This window comes from Phocoena sinus, chromosome 15, assembly GCF_008692025.1.
Source record: "Phocoena sinus isolate mPhoSin1 chromosome 15, mPhoSin1.pri, whole genome shotgun sequence".
NCBI lineage: Eukaryota > Metazoa > Chordata > Mammalia > Artiodactyla > Phocoenidae > Phocoena > Phocoena sinus.
Genome location: NC_045777.1, coordinates 1,194,384 through 1,219,449, shown reverse-complemented (window position 1 = coordinate 1,219,449; position 25,066 = coordinate 1,194,384). Strand labels below are relative to the sequence as shown.

General features: G+C 63.6%; 1 protein-coding gene across 8 annotated transcripts; it reads left to right on the top strand.

The window, feature by feature from the left end:
• Positions 1-520: 520 nt before the first annotated feature.
• Positions 521-24,926, top strand: SLCO4A1 (solute carrier organic anion transporter family member 4A1). Of its 8 annotated transcripts, none has more exons than XM_032606024.1 (13): positions 521-617; positions 11,366-12,291; positions 13,233-13,323; positions 14,332-14,453; positions 14,855-14,966; positions 17,825-17,979; positions 19,284-19,479; positions 20,504-20,669; positions 20,775-20,947; positions 21,191-21,255; positions 21,640-21,788; positions 22,684-22,762; positions 23,732-24,926. In XM_032606024.1, exons 1-13 carry the CDS (start codon positions 547-549, stop codon positions 23,956-23,958), a joined length of 2,532 nt encoding a protein of 843 aa, XP_032461915.1. In that variant the 5' UTR covers positions 521-546; the 3' UTR covers positions 23,959-24,926. The 8 variants fall into 8 exon arrangements, 7 of the variants coding, with proteins under 7 accessions (XP_032461915.1, XP_032461918.1, XP_032461917.1 ...); XM_032606026.1 differs by having other exon boundaries at positions 526-617; positions 11,501-12,291; XM_032606030.1 differs by lacking the exon at positions 521-617 and adding an exon at positions 1,148-1,596 and having other exon boundaries at positions 11,501-12,291.
• Positions 24,927-25,066: the final 140 nt, after the last annotated feature.

Below are 25,066 nucleotides of genomic sequence, written 5' to 3'. Positions count from 1 at the left end.
CACTCCTGCGCCTCTGCCCCGGCCCCCACCTGGCCACAGGTGGCCTTGCCGAAGGGGTAGCGCGGGAAACTCCCTCCCTCCCACGTCCTCTCCCAAAGGTCTCGGCCCTACACGCCCTGCTTCAATTCCGAGTCAGTTCGAAACTGAGTAGTCGCGCGGCCTGGGGAACACACTTCACCGCTCGGCTCTCGGTTTCCCAGCCTGTAGCTCGGAGATCGGGGTCTCCTGGGGTTGGGAGGGATTAGTCAGCGAAGGCGCGCGCCGGCGCCCGTGCGGCGGCGACCTGGGGGATGGAGGGGCGTCCCAGCCCCCGCCCCTCCTCCATTCGCCCCGTCGGGTCTCGCGCCCCCTCCTCCCTGCTCCAGCCCCGGGCCCCGCCCCTCGCCAGCTCCCTCCCCAGCCGCGCACTCAGGCCTCTGTCACCTCTCAGTGGGCGGGCCCGGGGGTGGGGGGCGCGGCCCCAGACCGCTCGGCACAGCCATTGGCCGCAGTAGGTGAGGCCGGGCAGCCTCCTCCCCGCGGCGGGGCGGGCCCGGGAGGGGATGAATGAAGCTGGAGTGGGCGCTGAGCGGCAGCCAGAGCTTGGTTCGCAGCGCGGCGGCTGGGTCCTCTGGACGGTGAGTGCTCGGGGCAGCGTGGGCCGCGGAGGGTCAGGCCACCTTCGTGGGCGCGCCGCCCAGGTGCGCCGGGCCCAGACCTGCTGATGTCAGGAGCGCGGCAGGTGCCCTCAGACGTTGGGCGGGGACCAGGGGATCGGGGAGGCCGCGCGGGGCGGGACTCGGGGCGCCGGCAGTGCGCCCCAAGCCCCTCCGCGGCCGGGAAGGCGGGACCGAGCGCGGACCGGCACCCCACAGCCCGCCTGCCTCCAGGGAATCGGCTGCACAATGCGCCCCTTCTAGCTGCCCGCTCCCCAGGCGGGGAGCTTCCGAGGAGGCGGGCCGAGGGGGAGGGGATGGATGGTGGTTGGGGTCAGGCGGGGTTGGAGGGAGCGGCCAGGGCTAGCGGCCGGGGCAGGTGGCCGGGCGCGCACGCGGGCGCAGGCCACGAGAGTCGCACCAGGGACAGATGAGCCTCCCAGAGCTGCAGGCTTGCGGCGGGGCCCACACCTGCGGCGGATGCCGCTGCCGCTGAGTCAAGTAGGAAATCGTCTTGAACTGAAGTTTCTCGCGGGCGGCAGGGCTTTGTTCGCGCCAGCCGAGCTCCAGGCACCTCGGGGAGGGGAGCGCGGGCGGAGCCGGCCCCGCGGGCCGAGCTACTGGGTGGGCGCGAGGGACTGGTCCCAGCCTGGGCGATACGGGCCACGCCCCTGTCCCCGCCCCACTATGCGAGGTCCCCGCGTCCGGTAGAGAGCCGGCACTGGAAGACCGGGCGCCCCCGGGTGCAGGCGGAGGCTGAGGGAGGATGGAAACGAGGGGCCCACCCTCTGCACCCAGTGGGCACGCTTGGCTCCGGACGGGAAAACCTAGGCAGATGCTGAGATTTCCAGCCCGGAGGAGCAAGCCTGGGCGGTGTGGAAGCCGGTGGGGAGAAGCCCATCAGGCAGTGGGGTCCGGGCCCCATCCTCCATGTGGGTGCCTGGAGGCTCCTGCTGCCAAGGTCAGACTTGGTGACGGGGCCTGTTTCTGTCTGGAGCCGCTAGGAGCTGCAGTAGTTTTCCACAGTGAAGGAACCAGCTTCCTAGTGGCCGCTTTTCGCGGTGCTTTGGGGAACTTGGGTTTCCTCTATCTAATCAGAAACTGGCTCCAGGGAGCTGGCGGGGCGGCGAACCGTGAGCAGGGGGGTGCTGTGGGCAGATGGACTTCAGAGGAGAGAAAGCACGTGGTTTTAGCCGGGTTGGAGGGTGAATCTAGCACCGGCCGTAATCATAACGACCACAGGCGTCTTTATTGGTCCCTTAGAATGTGCAGGCCCTGTGTTGCGTGCTTTGAGCATCATCTCATTGGATCCTTACCACCACCCACGAGGGAGCTACTGTCACTCCCATTCCACAGATGAGTAAGCCGAGGCACTTGTCCAAAGTCACGCGGGCAGAACTTGGTGGAGAGGTCTGAACCACACTTGCGTGATTCCAGACATTTTACAGCTCTGTTCCCGGGGGAGAAGAAGGCCCAAGAGGGCCAGGCCTGACACAGAGCAGGGTGTCTTCTGCTGCCACCGAAAGATGGGCGGCACCTAAGGGGACAAGAGCATTTGGCCAGGACAGTCCAGGCCTGTGGGATGCAGGCAGGATGCCTCTGGGCCTCCACAGCCTAGCTTTCCCATGTGCTGCTGGAGGGAGGGAAGGGAGAGCCCTCCTGGTTGGACCCCCGCACCCCTGACTGCCCTGAATCAGCAGGACCCGTCCTGCTGGGCAGGGCTGGCAGATATCGTCTGGAAATTCTTCACGGGGCTGCTTCCGTCCCGGGTGGCTATGACCTAATCCATGGTTCCTCGGGTGTAGTCCCTGCAACAGGTGCTGGGCAGATCCCAACCACGCCCTTCCCCGCCGCTGTGGTGAGGTGGCTGGGAGCCGGGAGGTCAGGATGAGGGCCGTGTGAATGAGGCAGGATGAGGGCTGTGTGGACGAGGTCTTGGGGCCGGCATCCGGTCCCGTCTGAGTGCCCGATTCCGAGCAACTCAACTTGGACAGCCAGCAGGTAGTGGGACAGAGCCTACTGCTCTCGGTCTGGATGGAGCTGTGCCGGTGCAGAGGGCCCGGCAGGGGACCCAGAGGACGTGCCCCGGCCACACTCCCGCTTCCTCCGTTGTCTCCTCCAACTGGGGAGTGGACAGAGACCCCGCAATATTCCCGTCCTCAGGCGTGGCCGAGAGCCCACTGCCCGCTTCTGGGGGGACGTATGCAGTCATCCTCAGGACTCTTGGCCGCTTTTGTTTCTGGACATTCAGCTGCTGTGTGACCTCGGTGTGGTCGTGGTGGGCATGGGCGTCCACATCAGGGCAGGACCCCCGTCTTCTCCACGGCAGGTAACCGGACAGGCCTGCCGGGATCCTGCCCCCACAGCGGGAGGGGGGCCCCAGCTCAGGCCTCAGGTGACCAGGGCTCTCAGTGACTTGGTGGAGCCAGGCCCTGCCGTGGGGGAGGGGGACCAGCCGATCTGCCGCCCGCGGGGCCCGGGCTGTGTCTCCTGCAGGCTGCTCGTGGGGACTCTACCTGCCACTGCCCCGGCTCAGCCTTCAGCCCCCTGGCCTCAGACATCCCTGTTGCCCTTGGCCACGGCGCAGCCCCCTTCCCGCAGCGTTACCCAGAGTTAGCCTCTTGGACCACATTTCCGGGGGTGGGGAGAGGCACTCACAAACCACATGTCCCTTACGTGAGCTGCTCACCCACGGTGTGGCCGGTGAGGCCACTGAGGTCCAAGCACCAGGCCGGCTGGGTCCGCTTTCCTGGGTTCAGAGTCGCGGGCTCCTGGCTGGGGGCTGCTTGCAGCAGGTCCTTTCCGCCCACGCTGCCGGGCACCACACAAGCTCCCTCACCGCGGGGGCCGCCTTTCCTCCGCGGCTTTTCTATCCAGCAAGCCTTGGGAGTACCTGAGGCATTGCCCTTCCACCCAAAACACAGAAGGCTCAGGATCACTGGGCTGAGGGCAACGCCCCCTTCCCACCCCAGCTTGCTCGGGGCCCTGCCTCTCGGCAGATGCCGTGGGCCTGGTACTTGGACCCAAGGGCCTAAGGGGCCACCTGGGAGTGGCAGAGTCCAGCCTGCGCCAGGGCAGGCCCCTCACGTGGACGGAACCTTCCCCGGCACCCCCAAACCCGTGAGGGCCTCTGCAAGTCTGCTCACCCCACGCTCCCACACACCGGGCTCAGGCCGTGGAGACAGGGTGGAAGTAGGAACATCCACGCTGAGACAGCAGGACGCTCCCTGAGGGACGGGTCTTTCCAGGTCTCCCTGAGACAGTCCTTCACTGTGGCCTCCATGCAAAGCAGCCAGCTTCCTGCCCACTCACCTGTGTGTGTGGCCATCAGGTATGCAGATTAGGGGGCGCCAGCCCTGCGGTGGCCACCCAGGTCCTGCCACCCGGTGCTTGCTCCATAAATAGCTTTGAGTCTCATCTTTAGGAATTGAAGGCCCCCTCCACTCACCCACTCGGAGGACGAGAGAGCAGGTTGGGTTTGGGAGGCGAGGGGAGAGAGTGGCCTGCAGGGTCCCAGGGGTCGTGGGGTACTGAAGGTGCAGGGATGGGAGGCGGGGAGGCAGGAGCACGGCCGAGGGGGCCGTGTGACTGTGGCTGGCGGCCTCGGGGCGGTCAGATCGAGGCGTCTGCTGGCTGGAGCGCGAGGCAGAGGAGAAATGAAACCTGTGGTTCTTCCCTGGCTGCCAAGCTCCCAGCGTGGCCAGGACAGAGCCCGGGAGCACCCCTGGCATGGGGACGGGCCCCACGTGGCTCAGCCTCAGGCCCCTTGGGGCATTTGCTCCAGCTGCAGCCAGACTGTCCCACGGGAACCCAGGCCGAGGAGGCCCAGGGGCCAAGGGGCCGCCACCTGAGGCTTAGCACGTTACTCTGGGTAATCCTGCACCCTTCCCACCCGCTACGCTTTGCGGACAGCCTTCAGCTAGGAGAGAAGTAAATGGCTGCAGCAGACCCGAGGAAAGAAGTGGGCAGAGCCACGCATGTGGATATGAAAAGCATCTCAGTCCTTGACTGACGCCAGCATCTCAGCTCTCACAGGTGGAGCTACGGCGAGCCACCCAAGTGGGGGCCACTGACCTCCTACCGTACAGCTGTCGGAGGGGGGGGAGCTTGTGAGGCTGTGAGGAGCGGGGGGAGGCAAAGTGGGGGAGGGGCCGGGAGTTCCTCGGCACAGACACCTCTGGGCTCGGCTGATGGGCCGGGCCAGCTTGGGAGTCCGAAGAAACCTGTGGTTTCCTGCTAAGATAGCCGTGCACACACACAAAAGTACGCTCACACGTGTGCACACGCGTGCACACCCTCACTCACCCGGCTGAAGCCCCGGGTGCAGGGCTGCTGGCCTGAGGCCCCAGCGTACACATCATCCCCCCTGCCAGTCAGCCTGCCCAATCCCGCAGGCTCTGACTCTCCCCAGGGGACAGGGGAGGGAGGCCTCCGGCAGTGGGGCATGCTCCCACGGCCCCTCCACCTGCTGCCGACCTGCTGCCGCCTGGCCGGGGACAGCCCGGGAGGGTGGGACAAGATTCCCCCTTGAGAGGGGGCTCCCTGCGGAGAGCTGCGTGCCTCCTGCGAGGAGGACGGTCTCTTCTCTGTACAAGGAGGGGTTCTCCGAGGCCAGGAGAGCTGTCAAAGTCTTCATCAGAGCTGCTCCCGGCCTCAGACGTCTTTCTCAGAGAATGCCGGCAGCAGGACAGCAGGGAGGCCTGCCTGAGGGCTGAGCGGGGGCTCCAGGGCCGCCAGCGCCCTGCTGCCCCAGTTTGGGGGTCACATGGCTGGAGCACCCCGGAGACTTTGTCCTAGGGCGGCGGTCCAGCACGGGGCCCGGGGGAGGGTGCCCGGCTCGGGGGTGAAAGTCACATCCCTAACGTGGGTGCGCCCGTGGTGGGGGATTTCACGGGTCTGCCGTGCGCAGGAGGGTGGCTCAGCTGAGCTGGGCCCGTGGGACGGGCGTCGATGTGATGGTGGCGGCGTCCTGTCAGATGCCCTGCCCTGCAGCCCAGCTCCCCGGCCTTTGTCGGCTCCAAGCTGTGTGTGTCTTGCTGCCACCGGCTCTCGGCAGCTTGCGCTGTTTGGATTTGCAGCTGGGACGGTTTGCTGCTGGCCCGGGACAGCCTTGGGTGTGGCGGCTGTGAGCTCCTGTGGACAGGACGGTGTCCCGCGGTCCCCAAACCCGCCGCCCGGCACAGTCCTCGCACAAGCAGGTGTTGGCACAGGACTACCTGCTGCATAAGTCGGGGGTCTCCGGAGAAGCCCAGCCAATAGCAGATAGGTCGCTATAAGAAGAGACTAATTCTAGGAACTCAGCCTACGAGACTTTGTAAGATACGTGGTCGGCAAGCTGCAGACCCAGCAGAGGTGATGTCGTGGCTGCCGTCTGAAAGCCGGCAGCCTCAAGACCCAGAGAGAGCGGTGATGTTTCCGTGTGAGTGAAGGCAGGAGAAAGCCGGTCCCAGTTCAAAGGCAGCCCTGCAGGGCAATTCAGGGCTCAGCCTTTCCATTCTATTCAACCCTTCAGCTGATTGGCTGAGGCCCACGGGCTCTAAATATACCGATTCAAATGCTAATTGATTCCAGAACCTTCCAGAACCGGCCTCACAGCCGCACCTGGAATGTTTGCGCAATGTCTGGGCGCCCTGGGACCCACCAGACCGACAGGTAGAAGCTATAATCATTCTGCTCTTGGCTCTGAGATCATGGACCGGGCACCAGACTCTGAGGCGTGGGCTCCGCGGAGGGTAGGGAGGAGAGGCCGGGATTTAGATGGCATCGGGGTCTCTCAGGTGAGGATACCCGTGCACTGGACCTGGGATGCTGGCAGGAGCTGGCCCGTCCTTCCTGGGGTGCAGTCTCCACCCAGCTTGGCTGCAGTCACCAGGGCCCCGCTCAACCATCAGCCAAGCCCGAGAATTCAGGTCCCGGAAGAGGCGCCACACCGTACATCAGGCCTCAGCAGCAGGTGGGAAGCAGATACGCTTTTTTGCTAAAACGATTTCCAAGCGGAGAGAAACCGTAGGCCATGTGCACACACTCACAGTGCCCAGAGGGGCAGTTGGTGGGGAGGCCTGACTTCCACCCCAAGCCCAGCTGTGCTGTCCACTCCTTGGGGGAGCCAGCTGGCATCTGAGTGGCGCTGCCACCGGACCCTGCAGCCCCTGTCACCCTCCCACCAGCTTGACCACAGGGACCTGAGACAGGAACAAAAGGCAATGGCCTCGGGGCCACCAGCCTGGCCTTAATGGGGGTTGGCCACCTGCAGGGAGTCACCAGCCATGAAGTCACCTTCTCCTGGCTGAGCCCCGCGGGGAGTCAACTCTGGCCCTCTCAGAAGCATGTCCAGGACAGAAATCACCCCGAGTGGCCTGCGTTGCACCCCCAGGCCCCAGCAGCGTTGTCGTGAGGGTGCTGTTGACCGGGAGACCAAGAGCAGCTGGCCGTGCCCACCCAGTCCACATCTGAGTCTGCGTCCTGGACTCAGCCACGGTGGCTGAGACGCCCTCGTGCTGGAGCTGGCAGCTCCTGCAGGCCCGTTTATGCAGCAGACCTTTGCCGTGAGAGTCAGTCCTCGAGCTGCACACACAGCAAAGTGTCCTTTAAGTCCGGGGCAGGCGTCAACATGACTGTCTGTGTCCATTTCTGGAGCTGTCTCCTGACACCGTGCACGCCCAGCATGTGTCGCCCGGGCGCAGCCGCATGAGATCTGGGTACAAACTCAGGAATCTCCCCCTGAAGACCCGAGAACGTGTGACCGTCCTCGTGGCTGTGAGATTCCAGGTGTCACACAGCCCCGGACCCAGGATCCGGCGCTGCCTGCTGACGGAGGGGACATTCCAGACACACTGGCTCCACGTCGCAGGTGTTTCTGTCCGCCTTCCCCCCCACCCCCACCACACCTCACACCTCGGCGCCTGCGTCATGGGAGGGCCCAGCCTCCTTTCTCATCGAGACGCTGCTGGTAAGGGTGAACGCCTTCCAACTGGAACACGGCAGGTGGAGCAGAATCTGGGCTTAGTGAGAGATTGGGTAGACGCTGTCCTCGCGCTGCCTCGAAGGCGGGCGGGGGCGTGCAGTCTGCACTCAGGCTGCTGTGTCCTGGCCATCACAGCCGCTCTTGACGGACCCAGGGAGGAGACCCGGGGGCTGCCCACCCGAGCGGCGCCATTTACTTCTCATCCCGTGCGGGTGGTGACCACCGCCGGTCGCCTGGCTGGTGTCTAAGATGGGATTTTCAGTCTGAATCAACAAGCAAGTGATGTGCGGGACTGCAGGTTGACTTTATGTGTTTACGTCAGAGATCAGAGCTCTTAGCTCAGGTAAACTTTACGCTGACGTGGAGCTGTTTGGGCCACACACCAGTGGCACTGGAGTCTTGTTAAGGGCTGTATTTTCAAATAGGAAGGACTCTATTTCTTCATGACCATCCCTAGTCGCGCTAGCTCAGCGATCTGGCTCCCTCCTTAGCCCTGCTGGGGTCCGATCCTTCCCGTCCCGGCCCCTGCATTTCTCCTTGCGGGGGATGGGCAGGACGGTTAAAAGAGCTGGGGGGAGGCGGTTCTGCAGATCCCTCCTAGGAAGGCCCACCCACCAATAATAATTCCCCGGCCCAGTACTGACCGTCCATCCCCACAGGCCGCTGGAGCGACCTCTCAGAGCAGCCGCTGCCCCTCGGCCCGCTTGGATGCCTTCCCTTCGGGTCCATCCCAGCTGGGAAGGGGTCCAGGGCCCTGCTGGTTATGTGCGTGCGTTCACGTGTTTCCGTGTGGAAGGTGTGTGCACAGATGTGTGTGTGTGTGTGTGTGTGTGTGTGTGTGTGTGCACATGGCGGAGGAATGTATCCCCACGGCAGGAACACGCAGCCGCCTCTGGGCAAGCTCGAGCTTCTCCGTGCTTCTGTTTCGGGAGCCCGTCTGAGCCGCGGGGCTGTGAGCTGACAGCTTGTCACCGTCTGCTCTGTTCCACGGCGGCCCAAGTGCCTACAGCGCCTGTTTTGGGAGCAGGTGCGTGGCTTTCTGTCCCTCCTGGAGGCTTGACGACCCTTCACGCGGCGTGAACTTTGCTCCTTCCGTGGGCACCCTCCTCATCCGCGTGACTGAGCCTGGCGCGCCAGGGTGCGCAGAGCAGATGGTGGCTCTATACGTACAGCCCTGGGCGTGGTCGCGGGCCCTGGGGAATGACTCAGGAGGGAGGCCTCGACGTCTGGCCGCCGATCGCCTGGCAGTGCCAGTTTCCAGAGCAAAGACTTGGCCCCGTGTGTCAATGCCACACAGTTGGTCTTGGTTCTTTGAGTGAAACGTTGGCGAGGACAGCCAGCGTGCTCGTGGGCTCTGAAGCCTTACCACGTGGTCTCGTCCTAACTGGCCCTGGATGGCTGTGTGGCCTTGGGGAAACTCCTGACTCCTCTGGGCCCACTCCCCTTTTCTGTACGATGGGCTGTGCGTGGAGCTCAGACTCCGCCAGGAAGTGGGATGCTGCAGTGTCTATGGCATTTGCGCCCACGGCCTGGCCCCGGGGGAGGCCGGAGAGGAGGGCGGGGTGAGGCTAAAATTAGCTAAGACAGTGCGGCGGAGGAGAGGCAGAGGTCTGACAGAAAGACCTGGCGCCCCAGCCTCAACGCACGGGGTGCGAGGGGATCAGGAGAGGCGGAGCTCCCAGACCCCCCCCCCCACGCAAAACTGCCTCCCAGACCCGGGTGTGGTCCCACCACGGCCCACTCCCCTCACCCTGGGCCGCTTCCCAGTTTGCAAGGTTAACACAAGATAAAGCCAATCTTTTGTTTAAAAATAGTCCTAACCTGGAGGCCCAGGGGTTGGGACTCTGAGCTTCCCTGCGGGGGCACAGGTTTGACCCTTGGTCGGGAACTAAGAGCCCGCATGCCACGTGGCTTGGCCCAGAAACAAAAAACAAAACGAAACAAAGCAAGCGAACAAACAGAAACCAGCCCACAGAAGCCAAAAACCTGTCGTCGCCAGGGCTGAAGGATCTGCCTGTGGCCAGCACGGCTGAAAAGTCCTCTCTGCCCTCTGCCAGCTGGGCCCCTGCCAGGCGCAGCTCCCCCAGAGGCACCCCACGTCCCCTCCCGCCCCGCCGCCCAGGACTCTCAGTGGTACCGCCCTCTGCACTCACCACTGGGCTCACGTCCTGTTCTGAGTGTCTGTTAGACTCCACCTCCCTCCAGGCCTGTGGTCTCCTGAAAGCCGGGCCTCCTCGGGGGCTGCGTGAGTGTCCTGTAATGAAGGACCACAAACTGGGGGCTTAAAAGAACAGAACTCTATTCCCCGCCCAGTTCTGGAAGCCAAGAGTCTGAAGTCAGGGTGGGGGCAGGGCTGCCCTCCCTCTGGAGGCTCCGGAGGAGGGTCCTTCCCACCGCTTCCAGCTTCCCCCAGGCGTCCTTGGCTTCTGGCCTCATCACCGTAGTTTCTGCTTCCGCCTTCATGTGGCTTCTCTAATAAGGACACTGTCGCTGGATTTGGGGCCCTCCCCAAGCCAGGAGGACCTCATCTCAAATCACCCATCACATCTGCAAAGGCACTTTTTCCAAATAAGGTCAATCTCTTCGGGCCGGGGGTGGGGACCACCGTTCTGCCCTCCGCGTCCCCGGCTCGGGGCCCAGCAGAGTGGTGCTCTGTTACTAGCTGCCTGAAGGACTCGGTCCACCAAGCCTAACCTGAGACAAGTCTGGGGGCAGCGGCAGCCCTCTGGGCAGCGACCTCTCCCGACATCACTGACACCCGTGCGCAGTGGGGGGGTCTGAGGCCGCCTCGGGCCCTGAGTGGCCGACAGCGGGTTCTCCCTGTGTGCCTGTCTGGGTCCAGAGTCCTTCCTTTAAAGGACAGTAACCGCAGTGGACCAGGCTCCCCCCCCGTGACCTCATTTTACCTGTCACCTCCTTAGAGGCCCCCCCTCCAAATCACTCACATTCCAGGGGACACGGTTCAGCCCATAGCGAGAGGTAACCCGATGGAAGTGTGCTGAGTTGGGCAGAAGACCCTCGCACAGGGCCCCAGGGGCTGTGGGTACAGCCAAGGTCAGGTGTTTCCTATCACAGCGACTGTACTTGCGCCGACCGGCTTACTTCTGTTGGGAAAGTCAGTGTTTTTCCTCTTAAGATGCAGAGCGGTTGTTGCCACCTGTGGGGTCCAGAAAGATCTGTTTACCTGGCAATAGGTCCCGCCTTTTCTCAAAGCTTGGGGGTGTTTGGGAGCCCCGGGAGCCTCGAGATGCAGCCATTTCTCAGGCCCGACTGAGCTCCTTTTGGTCCGTGGGCTGGGAGTCAAAGTGAGCGCCCAGATGGGGCAACGGGAACAGGCCGGGCTGGGGGTTTGCAGAAAGATGGAGTGCTGGCACAGTGTCCCTTGAATCTGTCTGTGGGGCTGCGACCTGCAGCGGTTTCAGCATCTCGAGATACCAGCCACGGGCGGGGCCCAGCGCCAGCCAACCCTCCCGCCCGGTGCCATCCCGGGGGCCCGGGTGGGCCTGCCTGTACCCGCTTCCTCACTTCGCACACTCTCCACACGCTGGACTAAGTTGGATTTCCCTTTCATGCTAAAGAGCACAAGGCCGGCCGGGTGTGAGTTCAGGGAAGAATGGAGGCCCGGCTTGGAGTTGAGGGCGGGCGCGGTCAGCTGCCCCTGGCGGAGCGTACAGCTCAGGCCGGCGGGCCAAGGCCGTGGGGAGGGTGCGGGTCGGGGTGGACCAGGGGCTCACATGGCGTCTGATTCAGTCCTTCTGTGTCTCAGCTCCACTCTCAGCTCTGTGGCCTCATTCAGGCCGGGGGCTGCCCTCACTAGGCTGGGTAGCGGACAGGCAGAGCCGTCGGTGCCCCCGGGGACAGGCCGGGGGAGGGTTCTTCTGGAGATGGATTCTTCCCGCAGATCGGACCGCCGCTGGAATTCCGCATCCACTCCCGCTGCCATCGCTGTCACGGCCTCGGAGATGCCGCAGCTGGTCTTCCCCGGCCCCCCGCTGGCCACCAACAGCGAGTGTGACTGCACGCCCCCCAGCAGGCGGGCGTCCCTCGGCTCACCCCTGAGCCAGCCGCTGTGCCAGCCGCAGCCCGAGAAGCACGGGCCCCAGGCGGCCCGGGAGGTGCGCTACGTGGCGACGGGGCGGCCGGACGAGGCCTGCGGCTGGCGGGCCTTCGCGCCCACGTGCCTGCAGGCCTTCAACACACCCCGGGGCTTCCTGCTATTCCTGTGCGCGGCCTCCTTCCTGCAGGGCATGACAGTGAATGGCCTCATCAACACTGTCATCACGTCCATCGAGCGGCGCTACGACCTGCACAGCTACCACAGTGGCCTCATCGCCAGCTCCTACGATGTAGCCGCCTGCCTCTGCCTCACCTTCGTTGGCTACTTCGGAGGCCACGGCCACAAGCCTCGCTGGCTGGGCTGGGGCGTGCTGGTCATGGGCGCTGGCTCGCTGGTCTTCTCACTGCCCCACTTCACCACCGGCCCCTACGAGGTGCAGGTAGACGAGGCCGTCGGAACATGCCGGGCCAACCACAGCACAACCTGCGGGGGCCGCGCCTCTGGCCTGTCCAGCTACCAGCTGGTCTTCATGCTGGGCCAGTTCCTACACGGCATGGGCGCCACCCCGCTGTACACGCTGGGCGTCACCTACCTGGACGAGAATGTCAAGTCCAGCTACTCGCCTGTCTACATCGGTGAGTGGGAGGGGTGTGATGGTGGTGACGCCAGCCGGCCGTCTACTCAGAGCCCTGCCCCGTCCAAGCCCCCTACATGCGTGTCCCTGTTGGCCACACGCGGCCCCAAATGGCCCCAGGTGCTCCTAGGCGAGGTGACACCTCAGGTGATGGAGGTGGTGCTCGCCAGCCTCAGCCCGACCCCTGGCATATCCCACGGGGTCTGGAGCGCGGACACGCGTGGTCCAGCGGTTAGGGCTCTGCACTGCCACTGCAGGGGGTCCAGGTTTGATCCCTGGTCAGGGAACTAAGATCCCGCGAGCCGGGCTCGGCCGGTGGCTGGGCTGCAGAACTGGGGGCTGCCACGCCGCCCTCGGGGGTTGGGCTCGAGCCTCGAGCTGCCCCCGAGACCCTCTCGTTTATCTGGGGTGAGATTTCCGTGTTCTCAGCCTCAGGCCAGCCGCTTCTCCGAGTCCCTCCTGCGAGGTCAGCTCTCCCAGGGAAGGGGTCGAGGTCAGTGGAGAGCCCGCGGCCGACGCCCCGGCCCAGCCAGATTTGCTCGCTGTTCTGCTCCCTTACGTCCGCCTTGGACTCTGCTCATCTGTGTCACGTAGCGGTTGCCATTCCGGGGGCATTTGGGACCCGGGCGAGCCTGCAGCGCTGCATGGTGCCGCCCTCATCCTGCAAAATGAGTCTTAGGATCTTTGCTCTTTTGAGGGGGAAAGAGTCCAAATGGTGTCTATAGGGGCTTTGAGGGAAATAATTTTAAAACACCTTGAAAGATGGATGCCAGCTGATATCAGACACAGTGGAGACTGGGCAACGAAAACCCCAGTTTAAAGGAGTTCATGCCTGGGGATAGGGGTGGAGGTGCAGAAATGCAAGCGGGGCTTGTCTTAGGTGGGCCGGAGTGGCGGCGCAGAGGGCGCAGCGGGTCCCCGACAGCTCTCCTTCCCTTCCAGCCATCTTCTACACCGCGGCCATCCTCGGCCCCGCAGCCGGCTACCTGGTCGGAGGTGCCCTGCTGAATATTTACACCGAAATAGGCCAGCGGTGAGTGACCTGGGCCCACAGAGAAGACGCCTACTCTTGGTGCAGGAGGACGGCGGCCCGGGTGGGGTAGGTCCAGGCCGACCTTGCTCTGGTGGACCTGGGAGTCTGGGCAGCTTGGAGAGTATGGCCTGAGGGAGGGGACTGCATGGATGGACGGCCTCCCGAAGCTGGAAGGGACCAGGCCACAATCGCTCCAATGCCCTTTGCAGAACCAAGAGGGGATTTCCTGCCGCCACCGGGAGGTTCTTTTTTGGGGGGGGTGGTCTACACCAAACAATTCTCCGGACACCAGCTGGGTGTCCCCAGTTCACCTCAATCTGACACTGACTTCCGGAGTCAGCTCAGACCCCACAGGTAGGCGAGAGCACCCACACTTCAGACGCCAACTGCAGTGGCGGCTCCCGGTTACCCACGCTTCTGTCCAACTTGGCTGCAAAGTGGAGGGTCCCAGGACCCCTCCTTCTAGTAATTTGCTAGAATGGCTCACAGAACTCAGGAAAGCACAGCACTGGCTCAGTCGCCAGCTTCTTCCCCAGAACACAGCTCGGGGGCAGCCGGCTGGCCTCTGCCAGCCCCTTGTCTCCTGTCCACCTGGCTGTCCAGCCCAGGGTTCTTTCCCACGTGCCTTTGAATTTAAAGGTGCACTTGTGTGCAGGCGGGGGTCGCAGGCAAGCCCCCTGAGCTTCACGAGGCCAGGGCACCAGCCACCCACCCTCTGCCCTGCCCCTCCTGGGCCCCCAGCCCCTATGGCCTCGTCGGGAGGCAGCCTCGCAGGTCCCAGAGGAAGGGGTGGGCCTGGGCAGGGTCCCCTGGTGCATGTCCACCCCATGTCCGTCCCGATGCCCTCCGTCCACTGCTGGCCCCAGACCGGGGGTGGTGGGGCATCGGGGCGGGGGCCTCAAGCAGAGCCTTTGGTCTCCGCCTCTCCCAACCAGCAAAAAGGATGCCCGGTGTGCGTGCCCTAGGTGCTGTGAGCACAACGCTGTCCCCACGTGCCTCTTCCCGCAGGACGGAGCTGACCACCGAGAGCCCGCTGTGGGTCGGCGCCTGGTGGGTGGGCTTCCTGGGCACTGGAGTGGCCGCCTTCCTCATCGCCGTGCCCATTCTTGGCTACCCGCGGCAGCTGCCAGGTGGGTGCGTCCCGCAGAAGGACACCCCATGCCCTTCTCCTGCTGCCTGCCAGGAGCAGAGGGGCCGGGATCGTCGTCCTCTGGATGGGGGCTGCCATCCGGCAGGGCGGCCCGGCCGGTGTGCGCCCTCCACCCCTGCGGCCTCTGCCCGCTCGGGGACCACGGAAGAGGCTTGTTTCACCGGGGGATGGGCGCCCCTTTCGATACCTTCCGTCTCCCTCTGGTCCCAGGTTGGGCCCGTGGGCTCTCTCCCACCTCGCCATCCCTGCCACCCGTCACCATGGTGCATCTGTACGGGCCGTCTGTCTGGGCGCCCTCGTCCACCGGCTGGTCCCACACCCAGGAGGAGGGGCATCGGGGCCTTTGGTCTCTGCCCCTCACAGATGTTCACATCCTTCCAGGCTCCCAGCGCTATGTGGTCATGACAGCATCTGATACACACCAGTTAAAGGACAGCAGCCACAGGGTGACCAGCAACCCCGACTTCGGGAAAACCATCAGAGACCTGCCTCTGTAAGGACCTGGGGGGCCTCTTGTCTGTGTCTGTGTGTCCTGAAGACCCTTTAGGGTCCTACGCGTGCTGGGTCTTGACCCTAAGCTAGGAGAGTCCTGTGACCCTTCCAGGGCCACATGGGGAGCCCACAGCCCCTAAATCTCCTTCTGACCCAACCATCTTCAGGGCTTGGCCCCAAAACTTGGGCTAAGGGATTAAGGGGGAGCGGACAGAGCCTCCTGGCTTGGGGGCACCAAGGGCCTGGTGCGACGGAAGGCCCAGGGCCTCAGCCTCGTGGTGCCCACCCCTCACTTCCCGGGCCTGCGGGGGACCCAGAGACACGCACCCGGGGACCTGTCTGCGCTCCCGCACGGCAGGCTCTGGGGGCTGTGCCTGACGCCTCACGGTCACAGAGTGAATCCCTGACGCTCAGCGAGTTGCCCCACAGCCAGCTTGTCCACGGTCCCCAGGAAAGCAACTGACCACCCCGCCCAAGATCATTCCCCAGGAGTCACCCCTGCACCCCGTTCTCTGACCGTTTCACTGGGAGTCACCCACACGTGCCCACAGGGCTCCAAGGAGGGGACCGTCCGGCTGCCCGTCCTCGCTGCCCTGCAGCCGCCCCTCCTCTCGGGCAGTGACCTCTTGTTTATCTTGTACGTGACCTGGTCTTACTGTGCTGTCTTCACACACTGTTGGAACAAACAGAGCCTGGGCTGCTGGGGCCTCAGAGGGACAGCGTGGGGCTGGGGGCTCCTGGCCGGCCGGTGCCCCTCATCAGGGCATTCCATGGGGGGCTCTCCTGGCCAGGGGGAGGCGGCCCTCGGAGGGTCCCCTGCCCGAGTCCTCGGCCTCACCGAGCGCCCACCTGCCCCGCAACTTCCTGAGCCCGTGAGTGTCCACGTGGCAGGTAGAGGCTGTTAGTGGCGGGAATGAGCCCCCGCCGTCTGTCTTCAACACGGGGAGGGTGACGTGGGGTCAGGGAACCCCCCTGGCTGCCCGTTGCCTGCTTAGAGCCCCCAGAAGAGCCGCCCACTCAGGAGGCTGCCACCAAGGCCGGCAGAGCTGGCCCAGGGCCACAGTGGCCAGGGAGGCGGGGTCACCCAGGCAAGGCAGGCTCGCCCCGTGCAGCCGGGGCAGGGCCACCTGGGAGCACTGGCACCAAGGGCGTCAACAGCTTGGTCCCCAGTGGACCCGGGGGGACGCCCGAGATAAGGAGGTTTATGCCCAGGCTTGGTTCCCCAAACTGGTTGCTGATAGTGAAATAAATACCGGAACATGGGCCCTCTGTCAAGGTCATGACTAGTTCTCTGAGCAAATTCAACATGGGAGTTGCAGCCAAGCAACCTGCAGGCTGAGATTAAGAAATAAGGAAGTTCACATACTTCTGGGGAGAGTCACCTGCCCCTGAGCCCAGGCGAGCATCCCTGAAGCCTGGGCAAGTCTGGGCAGGACCGGGAAGGGACTGGCTGCACCTGGGCTTCCCCTCAACACACACGCACACCACACGCACGCACACCACACGCACGCACTCTGCTCCCAGAGAGCCCCACCAGGACGGCATTTCCTCTGCATCTTGTTTCCTTTGTGGATGTGGGACTTGGGCTGTTGACCAGAAAGAAACCTTTTCAAGTCCTTGAGTTTGAAAGTCAGTTTTGAAGGAATTGGGTCCCTGTTTGAAGCAGGATGGGGAAGGAGGCCGCTCTGCAGTTACCCTGAGAAGCCGCAGGGGCCGGGGGTGTGGGGGGACTTCCTTAGCGTCAGTTCCCTCCCAGGGCACGAAGGCTAACTGGCCGCCCTGCATGCTCCTTGGCAGAGTCCAGTTTACTGTTGGCCCGTGTCCTCAAAACGAAGAACACCGGAGCGTCAGGGTGTCTGTGCTGCTCTGACACGCGCAGGGAGGTGTCGGCATTGACGGCTGGCCGGGTGGAGGTCTCCCTCCTGGTGGAAGATGACCCGTAGGGTCGGTAGGGGCTGGTTCTCTGGGTGGAGGCCTTAGCTGCAGACACGGAGAATGTGAGCAAAGGCAGCCTTGTCGGAGCCGCTGTGATGGGGGTCGGGCCACAGTCGTTTGTCACCAGGCTTTGCCTGCTCATGGGTGCCCGAGATGGACCCAGGGCTCCAGGGGAAACTGTCCCCAGCCCACATCACTCACGAGTCCTGGACCTGCCATCCGGTGGCTGAGAGGGGCTGGGCCCGGGAAAGGCAGGCGGGGTGTAGAGCCGTGTGCACTGGGTTCAAGGGGGAACTCTCAGGCCAGGTCCAAGGCCCATTTCTCAGGCCCCTGGCATCACTACACCGGCCACTGCCCCCCAGGTGCACACCAAGAGAAGTCGGAGAGACAGCCAAGCCCACACGGGGTCTCCTTGGAGGGGCCTCTCGGTCCAAACCCTCAGGGATTTCTGTCCCTCCTTTTCACCAGCTGGCGACTGAGAAGTGGTCCCACCGCTCAGGCCCCGTTCCCCTCTCCTGGGGGCCACCCAGTCCTGGACTTGGTGACAGCCGCCTCCCCCGCAGCCTCTGGCTCCTGGCTCAGGCCCCTCTGCTGGTTCTCCCGGCTGCCCCTGGGGCAGATTCAACAGTGTCACAGTCACTCAGGGTCTCCTTCCCCACTGCAGCTGACCTCTGTGACGGCGGCTTTCACAACAAGCCACAGCCTCTGGATCCTGGTGCCAGCTCTCCCCCCGCCCCAGCCCAGCCCCACACCCACGCTCGGTTTCTCTGGAGTAAATGTGGGGTGCTCCCTGGCTCTCCCACACCCCACTCCACTCCCCTCTCAGCACCAGGCTCTTTGTGCTCTGTTGGGAAGGGCCAGGGCTCTGGCCCACTCTGACCCTCTGTCTCTTCTCTCTGGTCTCCATTCCCCTCCCACATCCAGCTCCATCTGGCTCCTCCTGAAGAACCCCACGTTCATCCTGCTCTGCCTCGCCGGGGCCACAGAGGCCACGCTCATCGCGGGCATGTCCACGTTTGGCCCCAAGTTCCTCGAGTCCCAGTTCAGCCTCAGTGCCTCGGAAGCTGCCACCTTGTTTGGTGAGAATGCTCCCTGAATCTTGTGGTGGTGGGGGTCCTCCGTTTTTTCACTGGTTCTCAGAGACTGAGGGGCCTTTGAAGGTCTCTTCTAGAAAGACGGGGCGCACATCCTGGCCGTGTGGTCCCCCCAGGCAGGGGCCCCGGAGCAGGTGTCTGGGCTCTTACACAACAGCTCTAATCACACTTACAAAGGCTGCCGCCGCGATGGGCAGGACAGTCCTTCCCGAGGGCAGTTTGGGAAGCGCTAAACACAGCCTGCTGACCCGTTCTCTCTGCCGCCCCCCTTGCCACCCAGAGCCTGGGCCTTACGCGTCATCCCTGGCTTGTGGCGGAGAGGGTTTGGGTGGCAGGTCCCACCATGCTCCCTCGGGCCTGGCGGTCCCCGTGAGCCAGGCAGTGGGTGTCCCGGGGTCTCCCTGAGGCTGGAGCCCTGGGCCTGCCTGACCGGAGGCGTTCAGGGGCCAAAGTGAGAGTCCCCCTCAGAAGCCCCCCTTCTGGCCCTGTCCACGGGTAGCACTGGGCGGGGGGGGCAGCCACAGCCTCACCGAGAACCTGCCAGGCAGGAGGTGTGCGTGGGTAGGTCCTGGCCGGGCGCCTCCCCCGAGGGAGGACGGTGTCAGACTGGGGCTCCCCGGTGACTAGTGCCCCAGACTCCCCTCCTTGCTGGCCTCTTGGCTGTGACCCCACCTGCAAGAGCCCCACCCCCGCCAGCTGCTTCCCTGCCCCACAGCGGCCGACAGCCCTCCTGGGACAGCGGTGTCCTCTGGGTCCCCCCCTCTGCCCCCAGAGCCGCTCTCCATCTGGGGAGACGGGCTCACCGCACCCAGGGTCTTTGAGATCTCCTCCAGCCTTGGAGAGCCCCCCTCCCATCTGCACCCCATCCCAGGGCAGAAGCCACATGCCTACGAAGCCCAGCTTGCTACCAAACGGCGGCCACCAGCTCCTCCAAACACCCCCTTGTGGTCAGACTCCGCAGAGGCCGTGTGGGCCAGGGGAGCGCGATTGTCCTTGGGTCTCCCCAGTGGGAGGGGCAGGGCCCAGGGACCTCTCCTCCTCCCTCTCCTGCTCTGCCCCTGCACCCTGGGCCTCTGAGCAGCTGGCCGGGCGGCCTCCCCAGGCTCCGAGGTCCCCTGTGAGCACCGGTCAGGGTCCCCACATTGAGAGCAGAGCCCGGTGCCGCCACGCAGATCAGGGCCATGGCTGTGGGCCTCTGTCTCCCGTCGCTGAAGCGGAGACCAGGCCCAGGGGCTGCTGGCCCCACCCCCGTGGCTCCGGGACGTCACCGAGCCCCTCCCTCCCCACAGGGTACCTGGTGGTGCCGGCAGGTGGTGGAGGCACGTTCCTGGGCGGCTTCTTTGTGAACAAGTGCAAGCTCCGGGGCTCAGGCATCGTCAGGTTCTGCCTGCTCTGCAGCCTGGCCAGCATGCTGGCCTTCCTCGTCTTCTTCACGCACTGCCCCAACGTGCCCATGGCGGGCGTGACCGCCAGCTACAACGGGAGGTAAGGGCCAGGTGGCACCTGGGCGAGGGGAGACCTCTGCACACCTGTTGGGGGCACCGGTGGTCCCTGGGGAGGACGGGGGGTGTCGGGCACTTGAGGTGAGGTCATCGGAGACGGTCGTAACGGTGAGGATGGTGTCCTCAGCGGCGACCGATGGCCAGTCACTCACACGCGGCACCTGAGCCCCAGTCCTCTGTAAAACGGGACAGTCCCAGCCCCACCTCCTCTCTACGAGTTGTCTTGGAAAGTGGGGCTCCCGTGCGTCACTGCGTTGGGAACGTGAGGGGAACAGCCCGCTGGGGGTGATTTGGAAATATCTGACGTAGACGCAGGCGAGCGACTGCTGGCCAGGAATTCCCCGTAGAGATGGCAGTGTGAGTGCCGAGGGCAAGGATGCCATCGTACCGTTACAGCCAAACTAGCCAAGAGTTGGTGCAGAGCGGAGGGCTTGGTGCCACGGAATAGGGAGGAGTCTAGTCCTTGGGCGCCTCCCAGATAGTGCGGAGCGGGAAAAGGAAGGAGCGGGACGAAACGATGTGTGCAGTGGGCTCCATCTGAGCGCGGAGGGAGAGTGCGTGTCTGTGAGAGTGTGGGCAAGCGATCTGTGGGACGTCCACGCGCCTGCACTGGAGGGCAGGGACCGGGGCCATGGGGACGCTTTGCACCTGGCACTCGAGCAGTGAGAGTGTGGGCAAGCGATCTGTGGGACGTCCACGCGCCTGCACTGTAGGGCAGGGACCGGGGCCATGGGGACACTTTGCACCTGGCACTCGAGCAGTTTTTGCACTTCGAGCCCTGTGAACGCACTGCCCACCCAAAACCAAGCCAGGTAGGGAGTGCGCCGTGCAGGGTTGGTTTGCTTCGCTCTGAGCACATGCAGCGATTCTAGGAGCCAAGGTGATGCAGGAAGCCCCGGTCCTCGGGTGGAACAAACCCAGCGAGTTTGGAAACCTGCAGACGTGGGCCCTCAGGGACCAGACCCCACGCTGGCCTGCGCCCCACCGTCGCTCTCTCCCACCCGCAGCCTCCTGCCCGAAGGCCACCTGGGGCTGACAGACGCCTGCAACGCCGCCTGCGGCTGCCAGCCAGAGCACTACAGCCCCGTGTGTGGCCCCGACGGCCTCATGTACTACTCACCCTGCCACGCGGGGTGCCCGGAGGCGGCCTCGCCTGGCCCCGGTGGCCAGAAGGTGAGTGTGCGTGGCTGCTGCCCAGGCGGTCGGTGGCGCGGACGCGGGGGCGGGGCGGCCTCCGCCCCTTCCTCCTGTAATCAGCGCTGTTGTTGCGCTCCCCAGGTGTACCGAGACTGTAGCTGTGTCCCTCAGAATTTTTCCTCTGGTTTTGGCCATGCCACGGCAGGGAAATGCACTTCAGCTTGTCACAGAAAGCCCCTCCTTCTGCTTTTCATATTCGTTGTAATTGCCTTTACATTCCTCAGCAGCATTCCTGCACTAACGGCAACTCTACGGTAAGCCCGGGCCGGTTCACTCCGGCCCAGAACCTTCCCTTTGCAGCTAAGGCGGAGCTCTGCAGACCCCTGCGGGGGACGTGCCGGGCCCCCGGAGAGCTGTGGAAGGAGAGCGCTAACTGCCTCCGTGAGGTCCTTGCCACCTGGGGATGCGGCCCGGGGCTCGGCCAGGACTCGGCCACTGGCGTGGGGTGTGACTTGGCCACGCTTCCCGGGCGTTGATGCGCCGGTTTTCCATTACAGGTGTGTCTGTGACCGGCAGCGATCCTTTGCACTAGGAATCCAGTGGATCGTGGTTAGAACTCTAGGTACTGTGCCGTGGGAGGGAGCCATGCACAGCTGTGGTGTGCATTCACTGCACAAGGGCACGCGTCAGGCTGGTGTGCATCCCAGCACGAGGCTGTGCCCACCTAGGGGAAGGGCTCCGTTCCCTAACAGTCCGCTAGAGGGACCCATGGCCATGTTTTTGCCCAGAGGGACCCATTTCCTCATTAACACACGGGCTCCACCAGTCGAAGACCGTGGGGAATCTCCCGGCATGGAGGCAAGCCCCCAGAGAAAGGAACATTAAGCCCCCTTTGCGCCCGCTGTGAACACCAGTGGCCGAAGCCACGTTCCTTAGAGCCCGCCTGGTCTGGGTCTCTGGACGCCCCCGCAGGCTGTCGGGGTACTGAATGTGCCTCTCTCCGCAGGGGGTATCCCGGGCCCCATCGCCTTCGGCTGGGTGATCGACAAGGCGTGCCTGCTCTGGCAGACGCAGTGCGGCCAGCAGGGCTCCTGCTTCGTGTACCAGAACTCAGCCATGAGCCAGTACCTGCTTATCGCAGGGCTGGCGTACAAGGTGAGTGGGGTGGCCTCGCCCCCAGGTGAGCTGGCGGCGGGAGGGAGTCCCAGAGTCTGCTCCAGAGGACCGAGAGCCTTTTGCAACTAGCTCGGGCACCTGGGCATGCCACTGAGATCTTCCCACTGGAACCCCGGGCATCATCCTGCAGCCTGGCTTCCAGAAGTGGGATCCTTCCCCCTTTCGAGCTGTTGTTGTTGGGGATCGTGATGCCGTGATGCCAGTGGTGGGAACAGTGGGACAGCAGGCCCAGGTCACAGGGGCTCACTCTCCAGGCCCCCTGCCCTCCAGGGCCCCTCACCATCCCGGCTTGGTGGTTTGCCCCCGGGCTCTGGTCAGCTAAGGCTTTGGAGAAATCAAAACTGCTCCCCCTGCAAGAGCCCGGGCAGGCCTGCTTGCTCTGGGCCGGGTCGCCTGGCTGGGTCCACAAGCGGCGCTTCTCCTTCTCCATCCTTAGTGGGTCTTGAGTTACATCCCGCTTCTTAGCCTGACCCTCTGCTTTCAAGCTGTTAATGGAAACTTCCTGCTGTATCTCTTGGCGTATGCTACGTGGGGTGAAGCATAGTATTTATATTTTGAGTTGCCCCCCGTTGGAGGAAAAGGCACACAACTTCCCAAATAAAATGAAATCCTAGGGCTGGTATATAAGAATGTCTTGGATTTCTTCTTTGGGTGGAGGGTGGACTCGGGAATGTCCCACTGGCAGAGCCTTTTCGGGAGGGGCCTCAGAGAGAGAGGATTCTCAGCCACGCTTGGGTTTATCTCCCCGCAGGTTAGCTTAAAAACAGCCAAGTGTGAGAAGGGATTTGCGCGGCTCTGGACAAACGGGTCAGTTCAAATAGACGCACCCCGCGCAGGGAGCCGGCCCTTGCTTTTCTTTTTCCCTGTGTTGTAGGGTCCCTCGGCCAGAGCAGCAGGCTGGACCCCGGGACGGCTGTCTGCCCAGATAGTCCCCCCGCGGCCTCGGCACAGGGGTAGGATCGGCTCCCAGAGTCAGTGCTAATTTTAGCGGGGGCGGGGGCAGCCGGGTGCACCCCCGAAGTGCTATCCCGCTCGCTCACGGGGCCACAGAGTGGAAACAGCCTCTCGTTCCTGTGGCTTCAGGCCCATCTGCCTGGGCGGTGCTACAGGAAACCCAGGGTTCCCACGCTGAGCGCATACACCCGTGCACAGAGGCTAGCACGCGCGCCCACACTGTTATCTTCCAGGCTGCACGTGATTCCCAGGGAGCTCAAGGTGGTGGCTGCGGTGGAGTGACCGCCGAAGCTGGCCACCTCTGACTTAGGTTCTGGGGTGGCCGTGACGAAAGACCCCACACCAGGTGGCTCCAACAAATTCATTTTTTCTCGTTCTGGAAAGCCAGACGTGCAAAATCAAGGTGTCTGCAGTGCCCGTCCCCCCTGGGGGCTCTGAGGGGACTCTGTCCCGTGCCCCTCCCGGCTCCTGGTGGCTCCTCCATCCTTGGGGCTCCTGGGCTTGTACACTCCTCACCCTGTCTCTGCCTCTGTCATCACGGGGCTGCTCCCGGTGTGTCACTGTGTTAAACCTTCCTCCCCTTTCTCTGTTTGGACACCTGTCACTGGATCTGGAGTCCACCCTAACCCAGAGTGATCTCAAGATCCCTAACTTAATTACATCTACAAAGACCCTATTTCCAAATCAAGGTCCCATTCACAGGTTCCGGGGGTCAGGACTTGGGCACACCTTTTGCGGGGACCCTGTTCAGCCCACGACAAGCACCTCCACTTCATCCAGTGCCTCTGTATTTAAGTCAAATCATACTTTTCATTCCCCCCTAACAATATCGGGGTCCAGGCTAGGGACTGGCTATGCAGAACGGATGGACCCTCTGGCCAGAGTAGGGTTGGTTCCCCAGGACCTCGTGAGAAAGCCGGGGCTGGGCGGGTGGCTCAAGAGAGGTCCAGCGGCTCCCTTCTCCCCAGGTCCTGGGCTTCATCTTCTTCACCACTGCCTGCTTCCTGTACAAGCCCCTGTCGGGGTCTTCGGACGGCCTGGAGGCTTCTCTGCCCAGCCAGTCCTCAGCCTCCGACAACCCCACGGACCTTCAGGAAACCCCCTCGGCCCTCCAGATCCAGAGCAACATCTGACAGCCCACCCGCCTGCCCAGGGGCACGGGCCTGCCACGGCACTTCCTAGGAACACTATCTAATTTCTCCCCGGAAGGGCTGACCCCTCCCTGATTGATCCCCGGCACTGAGGACCCTGCAAAAATCTGCCATTGGGTCTGGGGGGACTGAGCCTCAAAGGCACTGAGGAGAAGGAATGCAAGACGTCCGAATGGACGCCCCTGCCCCAGCCCCTCAGACCTCGCCAGAGAGAGTGGGGTGACCAGCTCCTGGCTCGGAAGGAGTGGCCCACTTCCCGCCGGATGCAGGGCTGCCTCTCTCTGGTCCGCTCACACTCTGGCCCTCTCCCACGGACTTAGCCAAATAGCATCCCCTGGGGCCTCAGGATCCCTCGGAAACACGAACAGCTGTGCTTCTAGAGCAACGTGTGCGATTCCTACGTAACTCCGTCAGTAGTTACGAAAAGTGCGAGGCCACCTGTGGACTTCGGGGAGATACTTCTGGCATCTCTCCTTTGAACGGCGGATGTGGAGCTGGTGGCTGCCCGGCGGTTTACAAGCTCTCTTCTCTCTGGAGACGTTAAGGCCGGTGATGCTGGCGCTGTTGGAGCTGCTCCGTGGAAGGGACAAAGCACCCACCCCCCGTGGGTGAGCTGGAGCTGGCGGTGCTTCTGCGCGGGTCCACACCATCCTGTGCGCGGCCTGGCCCTGACTTCCTGTGTTTCTCCTGACGCGGAGGAGGCCGGTGGGCTGCCGTCCCCGGGGCACATCCACGTGGACCCCTCTCCTGCGTGTGTTCTAAACCCGCTGTCACCTCCTGTCCTTGGGGCCGCACAGCGCTGCAGCTGGACGGGAGCGACTTGCATAAGGATGTATTTACGGACGCGTATTTTGCATAAACACCTATTTATAGAATTTGTTTTTTACCTGACGGTGTGCTAAGCACTTGTGAATTCTACCTGGAGGGCGTCGGGACTTGCGTGGAATGTCTATTGTTGGTAATCTCAGTTAAAACTGTGGGTATGTAAATATATTTTAATATTTAAAGCATATATTCCTGCCCCGTGTGTTTTATTTCTACAAATCTGCAAAGTTCGGCAGCTTTGCAGGTCCTCCAAGTGGGCTTTTGTGAGTTTGTTTCGCCGCGGACTGCCCGGGGTGAGCGCTCGCTTGGCTGGGTTCCCCCGGTGGG